This window comes from Ochotona princeps, chromosome 29 (assembly GCF_030435755.1).
Source record: "Ochotona princeps isolate mOchPri1 chromosome 29, mOchPri1.hap1, whole genome shotgun sequence".
Lineage (NCBI taxonomy): Eukaryota > Metazoa > Chordata > Mammalia > Lagomorpha > Ochotonidae > Ochotona > Ochotona princeps.
Window position 1 is genome coordinate 252804 of NC_080860.1, and position 19389 is coordinate 272192.

At 48.4% G+C, this 19389-nt stretch overlaps 1 protein-coding gene across 1 annotated transcript in view; it reads left to right on the plus strand.

Annotated features, from left to right (window-relative positions):
* Nucleotides 1–19389, plus strand: part of POLE (DNA polymerase epsilon, catalytic subunit) — a 55092-nt gene that overhangs the window by 6769 nt on the left and 28934 nt on the right. The window contains exons 6-25 of the mRNA XM_058656684.1: nucleotides 76–230; nucleotides 4777–4918; nucleotides 5037–5117; nucleotides 5729–5836; nucleotides 6067–6177; nucleotides 6453–6538; nucleotides 6782–6901; nucleotides 7977–8109; nucleotides 8377–8490; nucleotides 8822–9034; nucleotides 9258–9365; nucleotides 10777–10905; nucleotides 10992–11094; nucleotides 11181–11327; nucleotides 11999–12144; nucleotides 14397–14545; nucleotides 16172–16264; nucleotides 16648–16792; nucleotides 18735–18892; nucleotides 19127–19322. Coding sequence (XP_058512667.1) covers nucleotides 76–230; nucleotides 4777–4918; nucleotides 5037–5117; nucleotides 5729–5836; nucleotides 6067–6177; nucleotides 6453–6538; nucleotides 6782–6901; nucleotides 7977–8109; nucleotides 8377–8490; nucleotides 8822–9034; nucleotides 9258–9365; nucleotides 10777–10905; nucleotides 10992–11094; nucleotides 11181–11327; nucleotides 11999–12144; nucleotides 14397–14545; nucleotides 16172–16264; nucleotides 16648–16792; nucleotides 18735–18892; nucleotides 19127–19322 — 2637 coding nt within the window. The remainder of the gene's footprint in view (nucleotides 1–75; nucleotides 231–4776; nucleotides 4919–5036; nucleotides 5118–5728; nucleotides 5837–6066; nucleotides 6178–6452; nucleotides 6539–6781; nucleotides 6902–7976; nucleotides 8110–8376; nucleotides 8491–8821; nucleotides 9035–9257; nucleotides 9366–10776; nucleotides 10906–10991; nucleotides 11095–11180; nucleotides 11328–11998; nucleotides 12145–14396; nucleotides 14546–16171; nucleotides 16265–16647; nucleotides 16793–18734; nucleotides 18893–19126; nucleotides 19323–19389) is intronic.

Here is a 19389-nt window from a genome sequence, read left to right on the forward strand (position 1 = left end):
CTTTGATCTGTGTTTATCTTCGGATCTTTACATGATTTCTCTTGAATTCATGAGCATAATCTCTTCACTTTACAGCCAAATCACTTAGTGGGTTTGAAGCGAAATTATATCAAACTCTCCTTCCACACTGTGGAGGATCTTGTTAAAGTGAGGAAGGAGATATCCCCTGCTGTGAAGAAGAACCGGGAGCTGGACCACGCAAGCAATGCATACACAGCTATGCTATCCAGGTAGATGTTGCTGTGAGCCACGCACCAGCTGGATCAGAATGACACAATGGAGAGTAGTTGGGGAATTCAGCCATCAGGCAACTGCAGCAATGGACTCTGCTTCATGTGCACTTCTAAGCTATCAGGTGCTATCTTTATTTTTTTTTTAAAGATTTATTTTTATTACAGTCAGATATACAGAGAGGAGGAGAGACAGAGAGGAAGATCTTCTGTCCGATGATTCACTCCCCAAGTGAGCCGCAACGGCCGGTGCTGCGCCAATCCGATACCGGGAACCAGGAACCTCTTCCGGGTCTCCCACGTGGGTGCAGGGTCCCAAAGCTTTGGGCCGTCCTCGACTGCTTTCCCAGGCCACGAGCAGGGAGCTTGTTGGGAAGTGGAGCTGCCGGGATTACAACCAGCGCCCATATGGGATCCCGGGGCGTTTAAGAGAGGACTTTATCCACTAGGCCACGCTGCCAGGCCCGGGTGCTATCTTTACAAAAGAGGAAGAAGTACTTATTTAAAAGTTATAGAGTGGGGCTGGGTATCTTCCATCTACTAGTTTACTCCCCAAACAGCCACAATGACAGGCTAGTCCAGGCTGTCCAGGCAGGAGCCCAGAAATCCATCCAGGTTTCATGTGGGGCAGTTAGGACTAGTGGCTCAAGCAATTGGGCCGTCTTCTACTGCTTCCACAAACACAGTAGCAGGGAGTCGGATCCAAAGCGCAGTGTTCAGGAGTTGGACCAGGACTCGTGGGATGCCGACATCACAGGAGGTTTCCTAGCTCTAGATGTCACAGCACTAGCCCCAAGATAGAAATTTTTATCTGCTGTTTGTTATATGGACAGTGTTGTCCCATATGGGTGCTGAATCATGTCCTGGCTGCTCTATTTCTGTTGTAACCCTGCTGATGGCTTGGGAAAAACAGAGTTCACGATGGTCCAAATGTTTGGACTTTTGCCACCCACATGGGAGACTGGATGAAGTTCTTGGCTCCTGGCTTTGGCCTGGCCCAGCCCTGGTCATTGCAGCTGTCTGTAGCGTGAACCAACAAATAGAAGTCTCTGTCTCTCCTTCTTTCTATATAGCACTTTCGGAGTGAACCAGCAGATGGAAGATCTTTCTCTCTGTGTCTCCATTTCTCTCTAATTCTGCCCTTCCAATGAAAATAACTGTCTTATATGTTTTTAAAAAAACAAAAATATGATTAGAAACTGGATCCCCAATGGTTTAAGCAATTTTTGAAACTCATTGTCTACTTTTTTTTTCCCACCTAAATACTACATTCAATATTTGAGCTTACTGGGCTAGTAGTAGAGTTAGTTCTGGTGACAGATTCACTGCTTGGATTTGGTAAGAGAAGCCAATACAGAAATAGTTAATATTGTTAGTTATGTCATTGTATGCCAACCTAAGAGCCATTTTTATGGCTGTTACCTCACCCAGTCCTCACTACCCAGCTATAGCATGGACCTATTAATCATCTTCTGTTTTTTCATGCTGACAGTATGGAAGCTGTGGAAATGACAGAAGCCCTGGATGGGTTGTATAAAGCTAGGGTCTGCTCTCTTCAGCACATATGGCAAAGGCACTTGAGTGGCCGGCGCTATGGTGTAGTGCCACCTCCTTTAAATATGTTTGTTAAAGAAATGTGTGTGTGGAGGGGGAGTGCTATGATGGCTCAGCTGGCTATTCCACCACCTGCAAGAGCCAGCATTTCTTGTGGGCCCAGATTCATGTCCCGGCTGCTCCACTTCCCATCTAGCTTCCTGCTTGTGGCCTGGGAAAGCAGCCGAGGACAGCTCAATACCTTGGGACTCTGTACCCATGTGGGAGACCCAGAAAAAGCTCCTGGTTCCTGGCTTAGTATCAGCTCAGCTCCAGCCATCAGCTCAGGCTTTTGGGGAGTGAACCAGCGAATGGAAGTTTTTTCTCTCCATCTCTCCCCTTTATATAATCTGCCTTTCTAATAAAAACAAATATGCCGGAGTCCAGCTCCGGCCGAGGTTCGGAGCTCGGGAAGGGTACGTGGATGAGGCGTGAAGAGAGAAAGAAAGGAGACGGACCACCAGATTCCTTGATCATAGTGGACCAAGCAAGAAAGCTGTCCGCTTTATTTATACAGAAGCAGTACAAAGTTTTTTCTTAGGGGCATATTGACATAGCTTCAGGGGGCACAATTTACAACTTCTTGAGAAATGATTGAGGAAGGATTCCATATTCCTTGCTTATCTTGGCTTGTCAGTCTTCATCTGCTCTCCTCAGGTCTGGACTATAACCTAGGCGCCTCCTGTGTCAACCAGACCCCTATCTTGTATGAGTTAAAAGGTCTGGGGCCTTGGTCTATGGGGATCGGGGTTATTGACATTAGTTGGCCATTAGGTCTGTAAGCTCACACAGTTTGTTAAAGCAAGGGTAATAACGGTGGAAAGAATTGCAGTTAGCAATGAGCTAAGTTACTCTATTTAAGTTTCAACTCTACAATGGATGAGTGAGAGTTTCCAAAGACAATTCTACATATTGTTTCAGTATTAGACAAGGCATTATCCATTCCAACGTTGCAACCAAGAGTTTCTCAGTAGACAACACATCTTATACAGTAATACACTCCTAATACAATTCTTATTCAACTTATCTATCACTAAATGGGAGAAATACATCAAGAGAGAAAAAACATGAAGATCTAAGACAAAAGGTTATAAACATTATATTCCTCTACAACTGCAGGCTCTACAACTTCATTAGTGATCAAACAATAATCAAAAATATATCTTTATGATATTAGTGAAATCACCCTGTATTTCCTCTAGCTAAAAATTTATGAAAACAACTAAAACAGCTACATTTTCTATATTCTAAAGAATTGCAAGGACAGGCTAACCTTTAAGACCACAGTAACTATATTTTTTGCCTTAGCAGGATAGGCTTCAGGGTTACAGTAGCTATATTCTTCCTCATAGCAGGATGGCCTTCAGGGTCACAGTAACTATATTCTTTGTCATAGCAGAATGACCTTTAGGTAACTTTTAGATAACCTTTAGATAACTTTTAGGGTTCCTCTTATCAAGCCATTCCCCAGAAAGCATGCTAAATATGTTTACCCATTGCCAGATTTTATGGCAATGGGTAAACAGCACAGACTTAATTATACTCCTATGTGTAGTTAAAGGCCCACTCACCAGGACATCCTCAGTAACATTAACTCTTAAGCTCACATTGGTTGTAAAAGCCATCTCACAGGGGCAGACAATGCCTCAATAGATTACATAGTGGGGTGGTTGAGTGCCCATGCGAAGGGGGGTGAAAACTGCGTCAAGGTGGTCAGAGATGAATCCACTTAGCCCTGCTAAGCAGCTGGAAGCTCCCCGGGCCCTGCCAGTCAGGGAGCTGTTCTCTTCACACCTTCGTGTTATTCACACCTACTGCATGGACTCCATCACAAATAAATCTTTTTTTAACAAAAAAAAAAAAGTGAATTTCTTATTTAACATCACATCAGTGTCTGCTTTTACATAAATGGATAAGCATAGGATATAAATAAATGATATGGATAGGCATTTAATGTGCATTTTCTAATAAAATCAGTAAGATACACACTTCGGGGGTTTTCAGTGAGATGGTAGATTTAATTTAAATCTCTGAGACCTGGAAAGTCACTTTAATGTTTACTGGAAATGTTCTTTCAGGGGCTGGTGCCAGTTCACATCCTGGCTGCTCCACTTCTGAGCCAACTCCCTACTGATATGCCTGGGGAAGCAGTAGAGGAGGGTCCAAGTGTTTGGGCCCTCATGCCCAGGAAGCTCCTGACTCTGGCCCAGTCCTGTCTGTCGAAGCCATTTAAGTAGTAAACCAGTGGGTGGAAGGTCTTTTGGGTTCTCTCTTACTCTTACTCTATAACTCTGCTTTTCTTTTTTGTTTGTTTGTTTTTCTTGTTTTATTTTTTTTAACTCTGCTTTTCAAATAAAATAAATCCTTACAAGAATAAAGAAGTTCCTGAGTAACAGAAGGTGCAGGCTGCACTGGTTACTTTTCCTAACTCATAAGATGCATGCACTTTCCCGGCAGCATGGCCTAGTGGCTAAAGTCCTCACCTTGAACGCCCAGGATCCCATATGGGCGCCGGTTCTAATCCCGGAGGCTCCACTTCCCATCCAGCTCCCTGCTTGTGGCCTGGGAAAGCAGTCGAGGACGGCCCAATGCTTTGGGATCCTGCACCCTTGTGTAGGAGGCCTGGAGGAAGTTCCTGGCTCCTGGCTCTGAATCGGTGCAGCACCAGTAGTTGCGCTCACTTGGGGAATGAATCATCGGATGGAAGATCTTCCTCTCTGTCTCTCCTCCTCTCTGTATATCTGACTTTTTAATAAAATAAATAAATCTTTTTTTAAAAAAAGATGCATGAACTTTCAAAATACACTGGATTTTCTCATGTCTCGTCTGTTGCTCACATAGGGTGATTCTCTGATGCCTTGACCACCTTGGTTTGCTGTTTGCTCCATATGGACTCTGGTTTTTCTCCTTTGTCCCTAACCAAACATGACTGAGATGACTGCTTGTTTCCTAGTGTGTTGCAGGGGGGTGGTGTGATTACTGATGAAGAGGAAGCCTCTAAGAAGATAGCCAACCAACTGGACAACATAGTGGACATGCGGGAGTATGACGTCCCCTATCATATCCGCCTCTCCATTGACCTCAAAATACACGTGGTGAGTTGTAAATGAGCAGACTGCTGCTCCCATGAATTCCGCAGCAGCCTGGAGATGGTGCTTGGTGCTAAGTCCATAGAGAAGTAGAAGTAGAACTCCAGTTTGCTCTCTCCTGCAGGCCCATTGGTATAACGTCAGATTCCGAGGAAACGCTTTTCCAGTGGAAATTGCCCGCCGAGATGACCTTGTTGAACGACCTGTAAGTACCTCTTACATTTCCACCATCTAAATCTATTCAAATATTTGTTTGCTTCTTTTTCTTTAAATACTTTCTAGAAAAAAATGATGGGGTTGGAATTTTTGTCAGTTTCTTATAATTTATTTTTTCCACCTAATGACATCAATATTTAAGGGAGGCTGGATTTGAGCTTTTGAGTGAAAACTGTGACTTCTGTTTGGATAGTTGATAATAAAATGACTTGCTGAACCGTAGATTTACATCTCAAAGGCCTTTGTTCAGGTATGGCATCTTTGCATTTCCAAAGAGAGCATGCCTGCTTTGTGCCTCAGTTCTCTGTCAAGTTATCCTGTGGTTAAAATGAGAGAGCATGCTTTGCAGAACTTTGGGGCAAAGGGGTGTCAATGATCAGTAGTTCTAGCTTCACTTTTTACGGTTGATATTTTCATTCGAGCAGTGGGTCATATTGAGCTTAGCATAAGTCACTGGGCCTCACGTTACACATCCTCACTCTGTCCAGTGAAGGCTTCCAGCTGTTGCTTTTAGCAGCTGGAGGCAGAGCAGGCCAGTGGTGTTTGACCAAGCCTCAGCATAGTTTCTTACCAACTTCATGCTGCATTTTGTCCCTCTAGGACCCTGTGGTTCTGGCATTTGACATCGAGACGACCAAACTACCCCTCAAATTTCCTGATGCTGAGACGGACCAGATCATGATGATTTCTTACATGATTGATGGCCAGGTGTGGTGGGTGGCCTCTGGGAAGTAGAGTCCAGGGACAGGGACCCTATCTACTGCCCAGACTAGAATGCTGTCTACCCAAAGACTGAAATTTTTTTTTTGGTTGGGTCAGGAAGTCAGTGGCATCCAAGGAAGTTAAGCCAACTGTTCTGTCATCCTTGCTGATGGAAATCAGATGTTATGGTCTCACCCAGGCGGCGTTTCTGACTTGTTTTTACTAAACTTCACCAGGGCTACCTCATCACCAACAGGGAGATTGTTTCAGAAGACATTGAAGACTTCGAGTTTACCCCCAAGCAAGAATATGAGGGGCCCTTTTGTGTCTTCAATGAACCTGATGAGGTAAAGAGACATTACTCAAGCAACTGTTCCCATATTTGGAGACAAAGTGGGAAGAAGGGACCTGCCAACCCTTTTAAGATCAGGCTTGCTCTGAAGCAGAACTGCGGCCCGGTGAGCTTGAAGAGCAGTGTGATGCTCTTACTTGGTGGAGACTGGGATAGCACGCAGCAGTTAAGACTAACAGGAGCGTTTTCCCAATTTTTGGGAGAGGCTTTGGGGAAATAGTCTGAGGAAGAAAAAATGGAAACCTGACTGTTGTGATCTGTTGAGTTCAGGTTCATCTGATCCAGAGGTGGTTTGAACATATCCAGGAAACCAAACCCAGCATCATGGTCACCTACAATGGAGACTTCTTTGATTGGTGGGTCTAATGTCTTATTTGTGAGCCACTGAAAAGTGATGGGCAAGAGATATAAGAGGAGCTCTGTATGGTTGCAACAGCTCATTTCTCATTCTGATTGAGGAAAAGATTGATGTTAAGGGGTTCCTGGATTTATTCTGAAGTGTCTGGGAGCAGTCTTCCCTATGTCCAAAAGAGGAATAAAGAAAAGAGAATTCAAGATTAACCCTTTCCCATTGCTTGTCTCTCCTCCTTCATCCTTAGGCCATTTGTGGAGGCCAGGGCAGCAGTCCATGGCCTGAGCATGTATCAGGAGATCGGCTTCCAGAAGGACAACCAGGGGGAGTACAAGGCGCCCCAGTGCATCCACATGGATTGTCTCAGGTAGATTGCCACGTGTGCCTGGCTGCTGTTGCTGTGGTCCCAGGAGTGAGAACAGGGAGAAGAGGATAGCAGCTGCAGCTGTCGGCCGACATTTCTTTGGCTCAGCCTGCAGGGAATGGGCATTCCGGTAGGCTGCTCCCCCCGTGCTGTAGGAGCTTGTGGATGAATCTGGAGTGGCCAGGCTCATCTCACAATACAAGTGGTTTCCACACAAGCTAGGACATGTCCAGACTCAGGATAGTGAGTTTTGTCAGGTGCGGAAGGTCATGGTACTGGAGAAGGAGGGAGGGAGTTCAGGCACATCTCATTGGGAGGAGAAATGGTTGTGGAAATGCATAGGGAAGGCTGGAGAGGAAGATGTCTTCTGTGCCATGATGGGGGCCCTTGGAGCATTTGGGGTCTGACCACAGGGTTATAGAGGAAGGCTGGGAGACTAGGGCTGTGTCATGCTGGGCTAGGATGGGGAAGGTGGAGAGACACTGTTTCAGTGATAGGGTCTGTGTGCAGTCATCGGATACGGGGGAGACCTGAAGACAAGTTTGAGGTGAAGGCAGATGCTGCTGGGATTGTGGGGGCCTGGAAGCTCCTGCTGGATCAGAGGTCTCCTCAAGGCTGGCTTTGGACATGTGTGGTGGAGTGGGTGTCAGTGAACTCTGCAGGTGAGAAATCAGATGAGAAGGGAAGGTCCAAGGGATTGCCAGGGAGGAGGCCCTTGTAGGGGGGCACAGGAGGTGGGGCTGATCACGAAGACAGAGAGAGGTGGGTAAGAGGTGCAGAGGGATTCCAAGTGGAGGGTGGCAGACCCTTAAAAGTAGTATAATCTTGGGTTTTTTGTACTGAGGGGTAAGCAGGCACCCAGTGTGTCTCAGAGAGAAGGTCTGAGGTCTGCTTTGCCACAGAGGCTGAATCCTTTCTTGAGTGGGTTACTGGCTCTGATGTTTCCTGGCTTTGTGAGACTGGGGTGTTTCCTGAGGGTTTCCTATTGGGATCCTGTGTCTTTCTGTGCCAGCTCCCCTGATTTCTGGGTCCTCCATGTTAAAGTTATCTCTGACCTTTGTTCTCATTCTTCTCCCAGGTGGGTGAAGAGAGACAGCTATCTTCCTGTGGGCAGTCATAATCTTAAGGCAGCTGCTAAGGCCAAGCTGGGCTATGACCCTGTAGAGCTGGACCCTGAGGACATGTGCCGAATGGCCACTGAGCAACCCCAGGTATGTGAGCCGCACCCATCGTCTTGACAAGCTCACACGCGTTCTAGATAGGGGCCAGGTTGCCTGGGACACAGGGACCGGTCTTCTGCCACATTGTCACTGTGTTTCTTCCAGGTTGCGTTGTTCTATCCCGCACCTGTACATTGGCTGTGAGCTCACATCCCTGGCCTCCCCTCCCCCTCACAGGCTGCCCCTGTGCATCAGCTGTTCTCCCGAACCCCTGGTTCTGGTGTTCTCTCTGCAGACTGTTGGATGTTCTTTCCACAGACTCTGGCTACATATTCAGTGTCAGATGCTGTTGCTACTTACTACCTGTACATGAAGTATGTCCACCCTTTCATATTTGCCCTCTGCACCATTATTCCCATGGAGCCCGATGAGGTCAGTACCCCCTTGCTGCTGTTGCATGCTCTTTGTGTTGGTTTACACTTCTCTGTGCCCTGCACCTTCACGAGTATGCAGGTGCCTGATGCAATTGGAATGGTTCTGGCAAAGCTGGTGCTGATGTGGGGAGGGGGCAGACTGGGGTGTGTGATTGTCCCCCAGGGCCTGAAGCCCCCATGGTAGTGCACCTGTAGGCAGCAGAACTCACCCTGTTTGTGGCCGGGCCTTTTCTGCTTTGTCTTGGCAGTCAGATGTTGATCCTTTCCTGGTGACTCCATGTTCTAGGAGCGGCAGATGAGGATGTCTGAAGCCTCCCTTTCTCCTGCAGGTGCTGCGGAAGGGCTCTGGCACGCTGTGCGAGGCCTTGCTGATGGTGCAGGCCTACCATGCCAACATCATCTTCCCCAACAAGCAGGAGCAAGAGTTCAACAAGCTGACAGATGATGGCCATGTCCTGGATGCTGAGACCTACGTTGGGGGGCATGTGGAGGCACTGGAATCTGGGGTCTTCCGAAGTGACATCCCCTGCCGGTTTAGGATGGTGTGACTCTCTCCTGGGGCTTTAGGCTTCTGCCTCTTCTCTGTCTGGCTCTGGGTGGGACCCTGAAGCCGGAGGGGCCTAAATGAATTTCTTCCTGCCTGCTCTTTCCTGGGACCCTCTCACAGGCGTGGTTTATCAGCAGATGTTCCCTGAGCTTCTCCAGAGCAGAGCCCCAGGCTGTGCCTCTCCCCAGCTGACTGAGGTCTCCTGTTGTTTGTCATAGAATCCTGCCGCCTTTGACTCCCTGCTGCAGCGAGTTGAGAAGACCTTGCGTCATGCCATTGAAGAAGAGGAGAAGGTGCCAATGGAGCAAGTAACCAACTTCCAGGAGGTAACCATCACGAGGCAAGAAATACATCTGTTCACAGGCCGTTTCTCACAGCCTATTGCTTTCAGGGACATATTTACTGTGTACCTGCTGTGTGGTGCTGTGGTTGTGACACAATTACAGTGCAACAGCCATGTGTCTGTGGCCAGTAATGTGATCTACCTGAAGTATCAGAGTTTCGGCGCATCTCTTGAAGTGCACTGAGGAAGGTCTACATTGTGGCGTAATGGGTTAAAGCATAGCCTGTGACAATGGTTCAAGTCCTGGCTGTTCCAGTTCCAATCCAGCTTTCTGCTCATGTGCCCGGGGAAACATCAAGTGATCCCAGTAGTTAGGCTCCTGCACCTGTATGGGTGACCCAGAGGAAGCTCCTGGCTCCTGCCTTTGACCTGAGCCAGTCTTGGCTGTTGGCAGCCATTCTGTCCGTCTCCCTCTCCCCCTTCCCTTCTCCCTTTCTCTCGATAGCTCTGACTTTACATTGAAGGTACACTGAGCAGAAAGTGCAGCCTTGCCACACACGATTTGTGTCTTGTGCTCTACACAGGTTCTGTAGAATACAGAAACTACAGTGTGCATTCAGTGATGGTCAGAAAGCGTTGACAAAGATGCAGGTTCTTGAGATGCTCATCTTTCTGTTGGGCACTGCTCAACACTGTAATATGTTCAGTAACTTTGGTGTGGAATTTTTAAGAATTGATGTAGGGTCTGGCATGATGGCTCACTAACTAATCCTCCATCTGCAAGCACCAGCATACTATATAGGTATCAGTTCATGTCCCAGCTGCTCCACTTGTGATCCAGTTCCTTGCTTGTGGCCTGGGAAAAGAACGGAGGATGGTCCAAAGCTTTGGGACCCTGCTCCCACGTGGGAGGCCAAGAGGTTTCTGGCTCCTGGCTTCAGATCGGCTCAGCTCTGGCCGTTGAGGCCACTTGGGGAGTGAATCATTGGACAGAAGATCTTCCTCTTTGTCTCTTCTCTTTATATCTAACTTTGCAATAAAAATAAATAAATCTTTATAACAAAAGAAAAGACGGGCTGGAAAGTCACACAGTGCTTCAAAGCCCGAGGTTTGTGTCCCACAAGCCAGTGCAAACACCAGTGCAGGAACCAACAGTGACTGCAGGCCCTCTGGCCAACTCCTAAGCCTACTGCCACATGGCTACCACTTTCAGTGTTACAGTCAATGCTGTGCAGTGCTCACAGGCTGGGACACATGGCTTAAGGCACACACACAGTTCCTTCATGGCGTTGATGGCTTTTTTGGGGTGGAGGTGCTGTGTGTGCGGGTTTCTCTTTGGGCTCTGCGCTAACATGACAGGCACCTGTGACCTGGGCATGTGTCTGACGTCTTTGAGATCCCCGCTGCAACCCCTCATGGTCACTACCCTCTGTTGATTTTCCCTTTCTCTTTAGGTGTGTGATCAGATTAAGACCAAGCTTAGCTCCCTGAAAGATGTCCCTAACCGAATCGAGTGTCCCCTTATCTACCACCTGGATGTGGGAGCAATGTACCCCAACATTATCCTGACAAACCGCCTACAGGTGAGCCTCAACATTCCATTTCAGGGTCTTGAGTTTCCTACACGAACCCTAATTGCTTTCTAGTTCACTGTCCTCTCCTGTCTCAGCCCTCAGCCATGGTGGATGAGGCCACCTGTGCTGCATGTGACTTCAACAAGCCTGGAGCCAACTGCCAGAGGAAGATGGCTTGGCAGTGGAGGGGCGAGTTTAGTGAGTGTCAGCCACCTAGGCCGGGGCTTGGTGGGACAGTGGGGTCTGTCCTGTTCTTTTCACCTGAATTGTTGCCTCCTTCCTAGTGCCTGCCAGTCGCAGTGAATATCATCGGATTCAGCACCAGTTGGAGTCAGAAAAGTTTCCCCCCTTGTTCCCAGAGGGACCCGCTCGAGCCTTTCACGAACTGTCACGTGAGGAACAAGCTAAATATGAGAAGAGGAGGCTGGCAGGTGAGTGCCCGGGTTAGGGCCTCAGCTTCGGAGCCTTTACACCTGCTTACTCACTGCCCGCCACAGCCCCAGGGCAGCAGAGTAGTGCATGTGGGATTATTCGATCAATTGATTGATTTTAAGGGCTTGTTCCATTTGAAAGCAGAGTTATACAGAGAAAGAGGGTTCTTTGATCTGTGGGTTCGCTCTCCAGATGGCCACACCAGTCAGGGCTAGGCTGAGCCAAAAGGCCAAACCCAGGAGCTTGGGACTCTTCAGGGTCTCCTATATGCCTACATCGTCACCTGCAACTTTCCAGGACACATTAGCTGGGCACAGGATCAGAAGCAGTCACTGTGGAAATGGGATTCCAGGATGTCAGTAGTATGTGAGACGACAACATGCTGTTTAACCTCTGAAGTGAAAATCATTGTTTGGCTCTATGTAAACATCCTTTTTAGCACTAGCAGTATGTGCTCACTCAGCCCCGGTTGTCTGTCTTAGGTTACTGTTGATTATGCCCTTTCTAGAGGATTCTGTCGGTAGGCTTTGCCCCTTAACAGGTCTTACAAAACTAAGCCCTTTTTCTGTAGTTTTAGCTGATGTGCTTTGATGTGGATTTTCTGTTCCTTTTATGACTCTTGTGAGGGGCGGTTTCAGATATCTCTACTGCAACTTTCAATTGTACTTAGATTACTGCCGGAAAGCCTACAAAAAGATCCACATCACTAAGGTGGAGGAGCGCCTCACCACCATCTGCCAACGGGAGAACTCCTTCTACGTGGACACAGTGCGAGCCTTTCGGGACAGGCGCTACGAGTTCAAAGGGCTTCACAAGGTGAGGTCTGAGGTGCTATAAACATCTGATCTGTGGGCTTGGCATTACGGTTCAACTAGCTAAACATCTACCACCAAGCACCAGGATCTCAGTAGGCACTGGTTTGTGTCCCAGCTCCTCCACTTCTCATCCAACTCCCTGCTGGTGGCCTGGGAAAGCAGTCGAGGATGGGCCAAAGCCTTGGGACCCTGCACCTGCGTGAGAGGCTCAGAGAAAGCTCTAGGCTCCTGGCTTCAGATTAGTTCAGCTCCAGCTGTTTTGACCATTTAGGTCCTTCTTTCCATCAACTAAATAAATCTTTAAAAAGAAAATGTTGAATCTGTGATGACAGAACAGTTTAACCTCTGAAATGAAAATCATTGTTTGGCTCTATATAAACATCCTCTTTAGCACTGGCACTATGTGCTCACACAGTTAGTTTACAGCGGTTTGTGACCTCTAAGAGTTAATGGCCAGAAAGGATGTAGGCTATCATCCATTCTGATTGATTGTGTTGGAGCCGTGTAGAACCAGGACCTGGGCACAATGTTCAGGTGAGCTGTTTTGATGAGTAAAATTGGCATCTGGCTAGCCCATGTGACCCATGTGACGGCTTGGGGCCGTCCTCAACTGTTTTCCAAGGCACAAGCAGGGGATTGGAAGGTAAGTTGGGCAGCCTGTGTAAGAACTAGCATCCATATGGGATCCTGGCAGATGTAAGGCTAGGACTTTAGCCACTAGACTTCTGTGCTGGGCTCCAGCATTTCTTTTTTGATTGATTTTACCAGAAACCTTCTGACTAGCTCTTATTTCCCCAAGACTAACAAGAACAGACCAAGCTGGCTTGTCTGGCTAGGAAACTGCCCTTGCTACAGCCAGTTGCATCACTAAAGCCATCAGTGGGTGTCCAGCACCTGGTGTACACACAGGGTGTGTTAGTCAACATTCACCATCATATCACACTGTTTTGAAGCTTCCCTTCAACTCGGCTGTGCCTTCTGCCATAGCAGTCCTCCCCCCATGTGGACACTTAAGTCTGACCTGACAATGCAAGCCACTTCGCATGCAGGGACACCCTGCCTGTTTTCTGGGTTCTTGACATCTTGGAGTTACAGCCTGTCTGAGGTGGAGGGCCAGGGTCACCCTGGGCCCTGGAGCCTTAGCTGGCACCAAGACCTTGACAGGGTTTTGTGTCCACCCATTCTCAGCATTCATGAGCTGAAGGTTTCAATCTGATGGAGATTCTGAGAGCTTGCTACTCCAGGAATTAAACACTTCAGTTTTGGGGGAATAGAGGTGCCATGCTTTGAGACAAGGACCCCTGGACAGTTTGTCACTTAAAGAGCAGCAGAGAGAGGCACTAGCCCAGGCAGGAGTGAGCAAGGCCCCTGCTGTATCACACATTGTTCCCGGCCCAGTGGCCATTAGCCACTCCTTGCACCCTTATTTTGTGTGCATTTGTGTGGTTTAGTCAACACCTGCAGCGGTAACCACTAAAGCTAAGACAGGACATGTCAGCCCCTTGAGCACATTGTTTAAATGTGGACAAGAGCACACGGTCCTTTTCTAGGTTCTGTTCATCTGCCAGTGCTCAAGGGTGCTGAGAAACTGCCCAGTGAGTAAGTTGCTGCCACAAGCTGTGGCTCTGATGGTGTGGGATTTGCTGTCTGCCTAGCAGCAGTTTCTTCGTTCTGGTATTTGAAAAGCGTTGGAATTCATTTTGTTGAGTGTAGTCAGTAGGAGTCAGCTGGATGAGAGGATAACGCTATACAGATTCTGTCCTGGATGCCTGAGGGGACTGTTGGTCTTGTTCCCTACTGCTGAGACCCCTATTGGGGTACCTCCTTACATTCAGCAGTTCTAGGTGAACGTGCGTCGTTTCTGGGTCAGGGTTGCAGCAGACTAGACAAGGGGGCATGCCGTAAACTTTAGAAGTTGGTATCATATTTTGTATAAAGTGTTTCATTGCAAGAATAGTGCTGTATTCATGCAGAAGCTCCTGTTCTAGAAGGCGTGCTGGACAACCTAGAGGCCTCTGCACAATAACTGAAGCTTTCCCATGGTTCTGCCAAAACAGAGAGCTAAGGAATTAAGAAAGACAGCTAACAACGGGGAAATCCAGACAAAACCTCATGGTCTGCATTGTACTGTTTTTTTTTTTGTTTTTTTTTTTCAAGTTCTGTGTAGGTTTGGAATTTTTTAAAATATTAAAAACTTGGGCCATTGCCTTTGTTGAACTTGAGATGGACAGTTAATGCCCATGTGATTCTCAGGTGTGGAAAAAGAAGCTTTCAGCAGCTGTGGAGGTGGGTGACGCAGCTGAGGTGAAGCGCTGCAAGAACATGGAGGTGCTGTATGACTCCCTGCAGCTGGCCCACAAGTGCATCCTCAACTCCTTCTACGGCTATGTTATGCGCAAAGGGTAAGCGGGTGGGTTTAGGAAAGACAAACTGGTAAGGAAGGATGTGAGGGCGACGTGGGGTGGGGAGAGGCCACGGTGACTTTGAGAGCAAGGGTCAGCCAGGAGTTGTGTCCTGATGCACCCCACTCATCTGAGGGTTGTGGGTGGGAAATGGGATTTGGTGATTGCCAGCACTCTGATGTCAGTGTGTGTCGTCACCTGGGTAGTAGAGAGGATCCTGGTGACCACATGAGAACACCATAATAAGAAATGAGGTGTGACTACCGTTTGGCTGGAGCACATGAGCAGTCTTAAAGCATGGTGAAGGCCATTCCCTGGAGAAGAGAGTCGGAATGAGGCCTGGTGGTCAGGGCCTGGGGAGGGCGGGTCAGTGGCCTGAGGGTGAGGCCTGACTGCACAGAGGTTTGTGTTTGTTGCTTTCTCAAAAGCTTTTTGTGTGTTTGAGAGGCTGAGAGTGAATCATCTGCTGGTTCATGCCCACAATAGCCAGCCAGGACCAGGCCTAAGCCCAGAGCCAGGAACTTGGTCCCAGTCTCCCATGTGGGTGGCAGTGACCTGAGTACTTGAGCCATCACCTGCTGCCTTCCGGGGTGCCCACTTCCAAGAAATTGGAATTGGAACTGAGACTTAATGTCGCAAGCAATACCTGAAGCACTGTGCACAATTCCCACAATTCCCTAGTGCCTTTTTTTCTTTTTTTCAATTTATTTTTATTACAAACTCAGATATATAGAGAGGAGAGACAGAGAGGAAGATCTTTTGTCCAATGATTCACTCCCCAAGTGGCCACAACAGCCAGAGCTTAGCTGATCAGAAGCCAGGAGCCTCTTCCAGGTTTCCCACGCTAGTGCAGATCCCAAAGCTTTGGGCCATCTTCGACTGTTTTCCAAGGCCACAAGCAGGGAGCCAGATGGGAAGTGAAGCTGCCAGGATTAGAACTGGCACCCATATGGGATCCCGGGGCGTTCAAGGTGAGGACTTTATCCACTAGGCCACGCCGCCAGACCCAAAAAAATAAATCTTTAAAAAAAAAAATTTTCCACAATAGCCAGGGCTGGAGCAGACCAAAGCCAGAAGCTAGGAGCTTCTTCCAGATCTCCCGTGTAGGTGCAGGGTCCCAAGTACTTGAGTCATCTTCCACATCCTTCTCAGGTGCATTGGCAAGAGGCTGGGTTAGAAGTGAAGTTGCTGAGATATGAACTGATGGTCATGCTGGGATGCTGGGGATGCAGGTGCTGTGCCACACCCTACCTGGTGTTTGTCTTAATGAGAGAGACTTTAGCTGAGACTGAGACTAGACAAGGAAAGAAGGGCTGAACCCTAAAGTGGTGGAGTGGGAGGACACTTGCCTAATGGGTCAGGGGAGTTTGGAGAGAGAAGGTGAGATGGAGCTGAGGTGGTTTGGAGAGTGCTAGCTACTGTCAACACTTTCAGAACTTTGCTGAGCTGCGTGAGGATCCCTGAAGTGGGAACAGAGTTGCGTCCTGGGGCCCAAGCTAAATCCTCCTTAGCATTGTCCTATGTGCAGAGGGCTTTCCTGGGCTCCTTCCTTCTTTTTTCCTCTCAGAACCTCAGGAGGGAGCCTCACGTCAGCTCTACTCGTTCTGCGCTGTGTCTCTTCCCCAGAGCTCGCTGGTACTCCATGGAGATGGCTGGCATCGTCTGTTTCACAGGGGCCAACCTCATCACTCAGGCCCGGGAGCTCATTGAGCAGATCGGGTGAGTGAGGTGGGCTCAAGGTCGATTGTTGTGCTCTGTGAGTATTCTTACCATGCATCTGAATGTTTGTATTTTAAAGATTTATTTGAAAGAGAGGTAGATACAGTCTTCAACCTGCTAGCTCACTCCCACAATGGCTGGGCAAGGCCAAAGCCAAGAGCCAGGAAATTCATTTGTGTTTCCTGTTTATGGGACAGGTTCCCAAATACTTGGGCCATGTTCTGCTGCTTTTCCAGGGAACTGGATGGGAAATAGAGCAGCCAGGATAGGATGCTGGTGTTGCAGGTGGCAGCTTAAACCACTGCACTGCAACACAGTTCCTGGATTTGACACTTGATTCATGTACAAACAGTGTGAAGCCTTGTTCCTCTGTTTCTCTGAAGGAGGCCCTTGGAACTGGACACAGATGGAATATGGTGTGTCCTGCCGAATAGCTTCCCAGAAAATTTTGTCATCAAGACGACTAATGCGAAGAAGCCCAAGGTGACCATTTCCTACCCTGGAGCCATGTTGAACATCATGGTCAAGGTGAGTGTGTCACATGCGACCACCACCGTGGTCCCAGTGCACACAGGGCTGTGGGAGTTGACACCAGGGTAGTCCTCTGAGAACTTCTCACATCCCTCCACCCCCAGACTTTACTTGCCTTTACTTTATGTTTCGGAAAAAAATGGTTTTTGTTTTGTTTTGTTTTGTTTTTTTATTACAAAATCAGATATACAGAGAGGAGAGACAGAGAGGAAGATCTTCTGTCCGATGATTCACTCCCCAAGTGAGTCGCAACGGCTGGTACTGTGCCAATCTGAAGCCAGGAACCAGGAACCTCTTCCGGGTCTCCCACGCAGGTGCAGGGTCCCAAATCTTTGGGCCATCCTCGACTGCTTTCCCAGGCCACAAGCAGGGAGCTGGATGGGAAGTGGAGCTGCCGGGATTAGAAAGACAAAGGGAGAGAAAGAGTTAGCTCCTATGCCCTGTTTACTCCACAAATACCTGTAACAGCTAGGGCTGTACCAGGCGTGAAGCTAGGAGCCTGAGCTACATCCAGGTCTCCCGTTTGGGTGACAAAGACCCAAGTACTTGAACCCAGGCATCTTCATTGCTGGGCTAGGTACTCCTGGTGCTGGTTTTTGTTTTATTTGTGTGTGTGTGTGTGTGTGTGTGTGTGTGTGAGAGAGAGAGAGAGATTTTGTTTTATTGCAAAAAAAAAAAATTTGTAAACACTTATTTTTATTGGACAGTCAGATATACAGAGGAGGAGAGACTGACAGGAAGTTCTTCCATCATTGATCCACTCCCCAAGCAGCCACAATGGCCAGAGCTGCACCAACCCAAAGCCAGGAGCCAAGAGCTTCCTCCAGGTCTCGCATGCGGGTACAGGGTCCCAAGGCTTTGGGCCATCCTCCACTTGCAGTTGATCCACTCCCACAAGCAGGGAGCTAGAAGGGAAGCAGGGCTGTCGTGACATGAGCCAGTGCCCACATGGGATCCCAGCATGTGCAAGGACAGGACTTCAGCCACTAGGCCACTGCGCCAGGCCCAATGTGACAAAGCTTTTTAATAAGATGTATTTATGGTGGTGGCTAATCCACTCTGTCACACCAACATCCCATACAGGTGCTGATTCGTATCCTAGCTGCTCCACTTCCAATCCAGCTCCCTGGTGTAGCCTGAGAATATTGCAAAGGACAGCCCAAGTCCTTGGCACCATGCACCGACGTGGGAGATCCATAAGAAGCTCTTGGCTCCTGGCTTCAGATCAGCCCAGTCTGGCCATTGCAGCAGTTTAGGAAGTGAACCAGCGAATGGAAGATATTTCTCTCTGTCAGTCTGCTTTTCCAGTAAAAATAAATAAATACGGGCCTGGCGGCGTGGCCTGGTGGCTAAAGTCCTCGCCTTGGACGCCCCGGGATCCCATATGGGTGCCGGTTCTAATCCCGGCAGCTCCACTTCCCATCCGGCTCCCTGCTTGTGGCCTGGGAAAGCAGTCGAGGACGGCCCAATGCATTGGGATCCTGTACCCGCGTGGGAGACCTGAATGAGGTTCCTGGTTCCTGGCTTCGGATCAGCGCAGCACCGGCCGTTGCGACTCACTTAGGGAGTGAATCATCGGACAGAAGATCTTCCTCTCTGTCTCTCCTCTCTGTATATCTGACTTTGTAATAAAATAAATAAATCTTTAAAAATAAATAAATAAATACATTTTAAAAAATAAAGGAAAAAAAGATGGAGCCACAGAGAAAGTGGCAGAGTCAGACAGAAAGATTTTCCATCCACTGGCTCACTTTCCAAATGCCAGAAGAGCTGAGCCAGGCCAAAGCCAGGAACCCTAAAGCTTCCTCCAGGTCCCACTTGTGGGTGGAGGAACCGAAGCACTTGTTCTGTCCTCCTCTTATAGTCTGTCCATTCCTGGCACACCAGCTGTTTTGGACCATTGACAGTGAAGCTGTCCCTCCTCACTGGTGTTCTCCAGGAAGGTTTCACCAATCACCAGTACCAGGAGCTGGCAGAACCTTCCTCCCTCACCTATGTCACCCGCTCAGAGAACAGCATCTTTTTTGAGGTTGATGGGCCCTACCTCGCCATGATCCTTCCAGCCTCCAAGGAAGAAGGCAAGAAACTGAAGAAGAGGTAGGAAGCTTACAGCCTTCATAGACTGGCAAGGGAAGGGATTAGACTTAACAACACAGGCAGCCAGAGTAGAAATAGACTTGGGCTCTTCTCTTTTTTTGTCCTTAATGAGTCAGTTCGGAAGATGTTGTGGACAGCAGGAGAGTGGACTGGGCAGTGCTGAGGAAGGCGGCGGACACAGGAGCATCTGATGCCCCAGGCCTTGTGTCCCTGCAGACTGAACTTCTTTTCTAGGTATGCTGTGTTCAATGAAGATGGATCTCTGGCTGAGCTAAAGGGCTTTGAGGTGAAACGCCGTGGGGAGCTGCAGCTGATTAAAATCTTCCAGTCCTCGGTATTTGAGGCCTTCCTCAAGGGTAGCACGCTGGAGGAGGTATACGGTTCTGTTGCCAAGGTGGCCGACTACTGGCTGGATGTGCTGTACAGTAAGGTAAGGGCTCACCTGGCTCAATCATTCTGGAAAAGGACCTGGGGAGAAGGTGACAGGTGAACTCGGG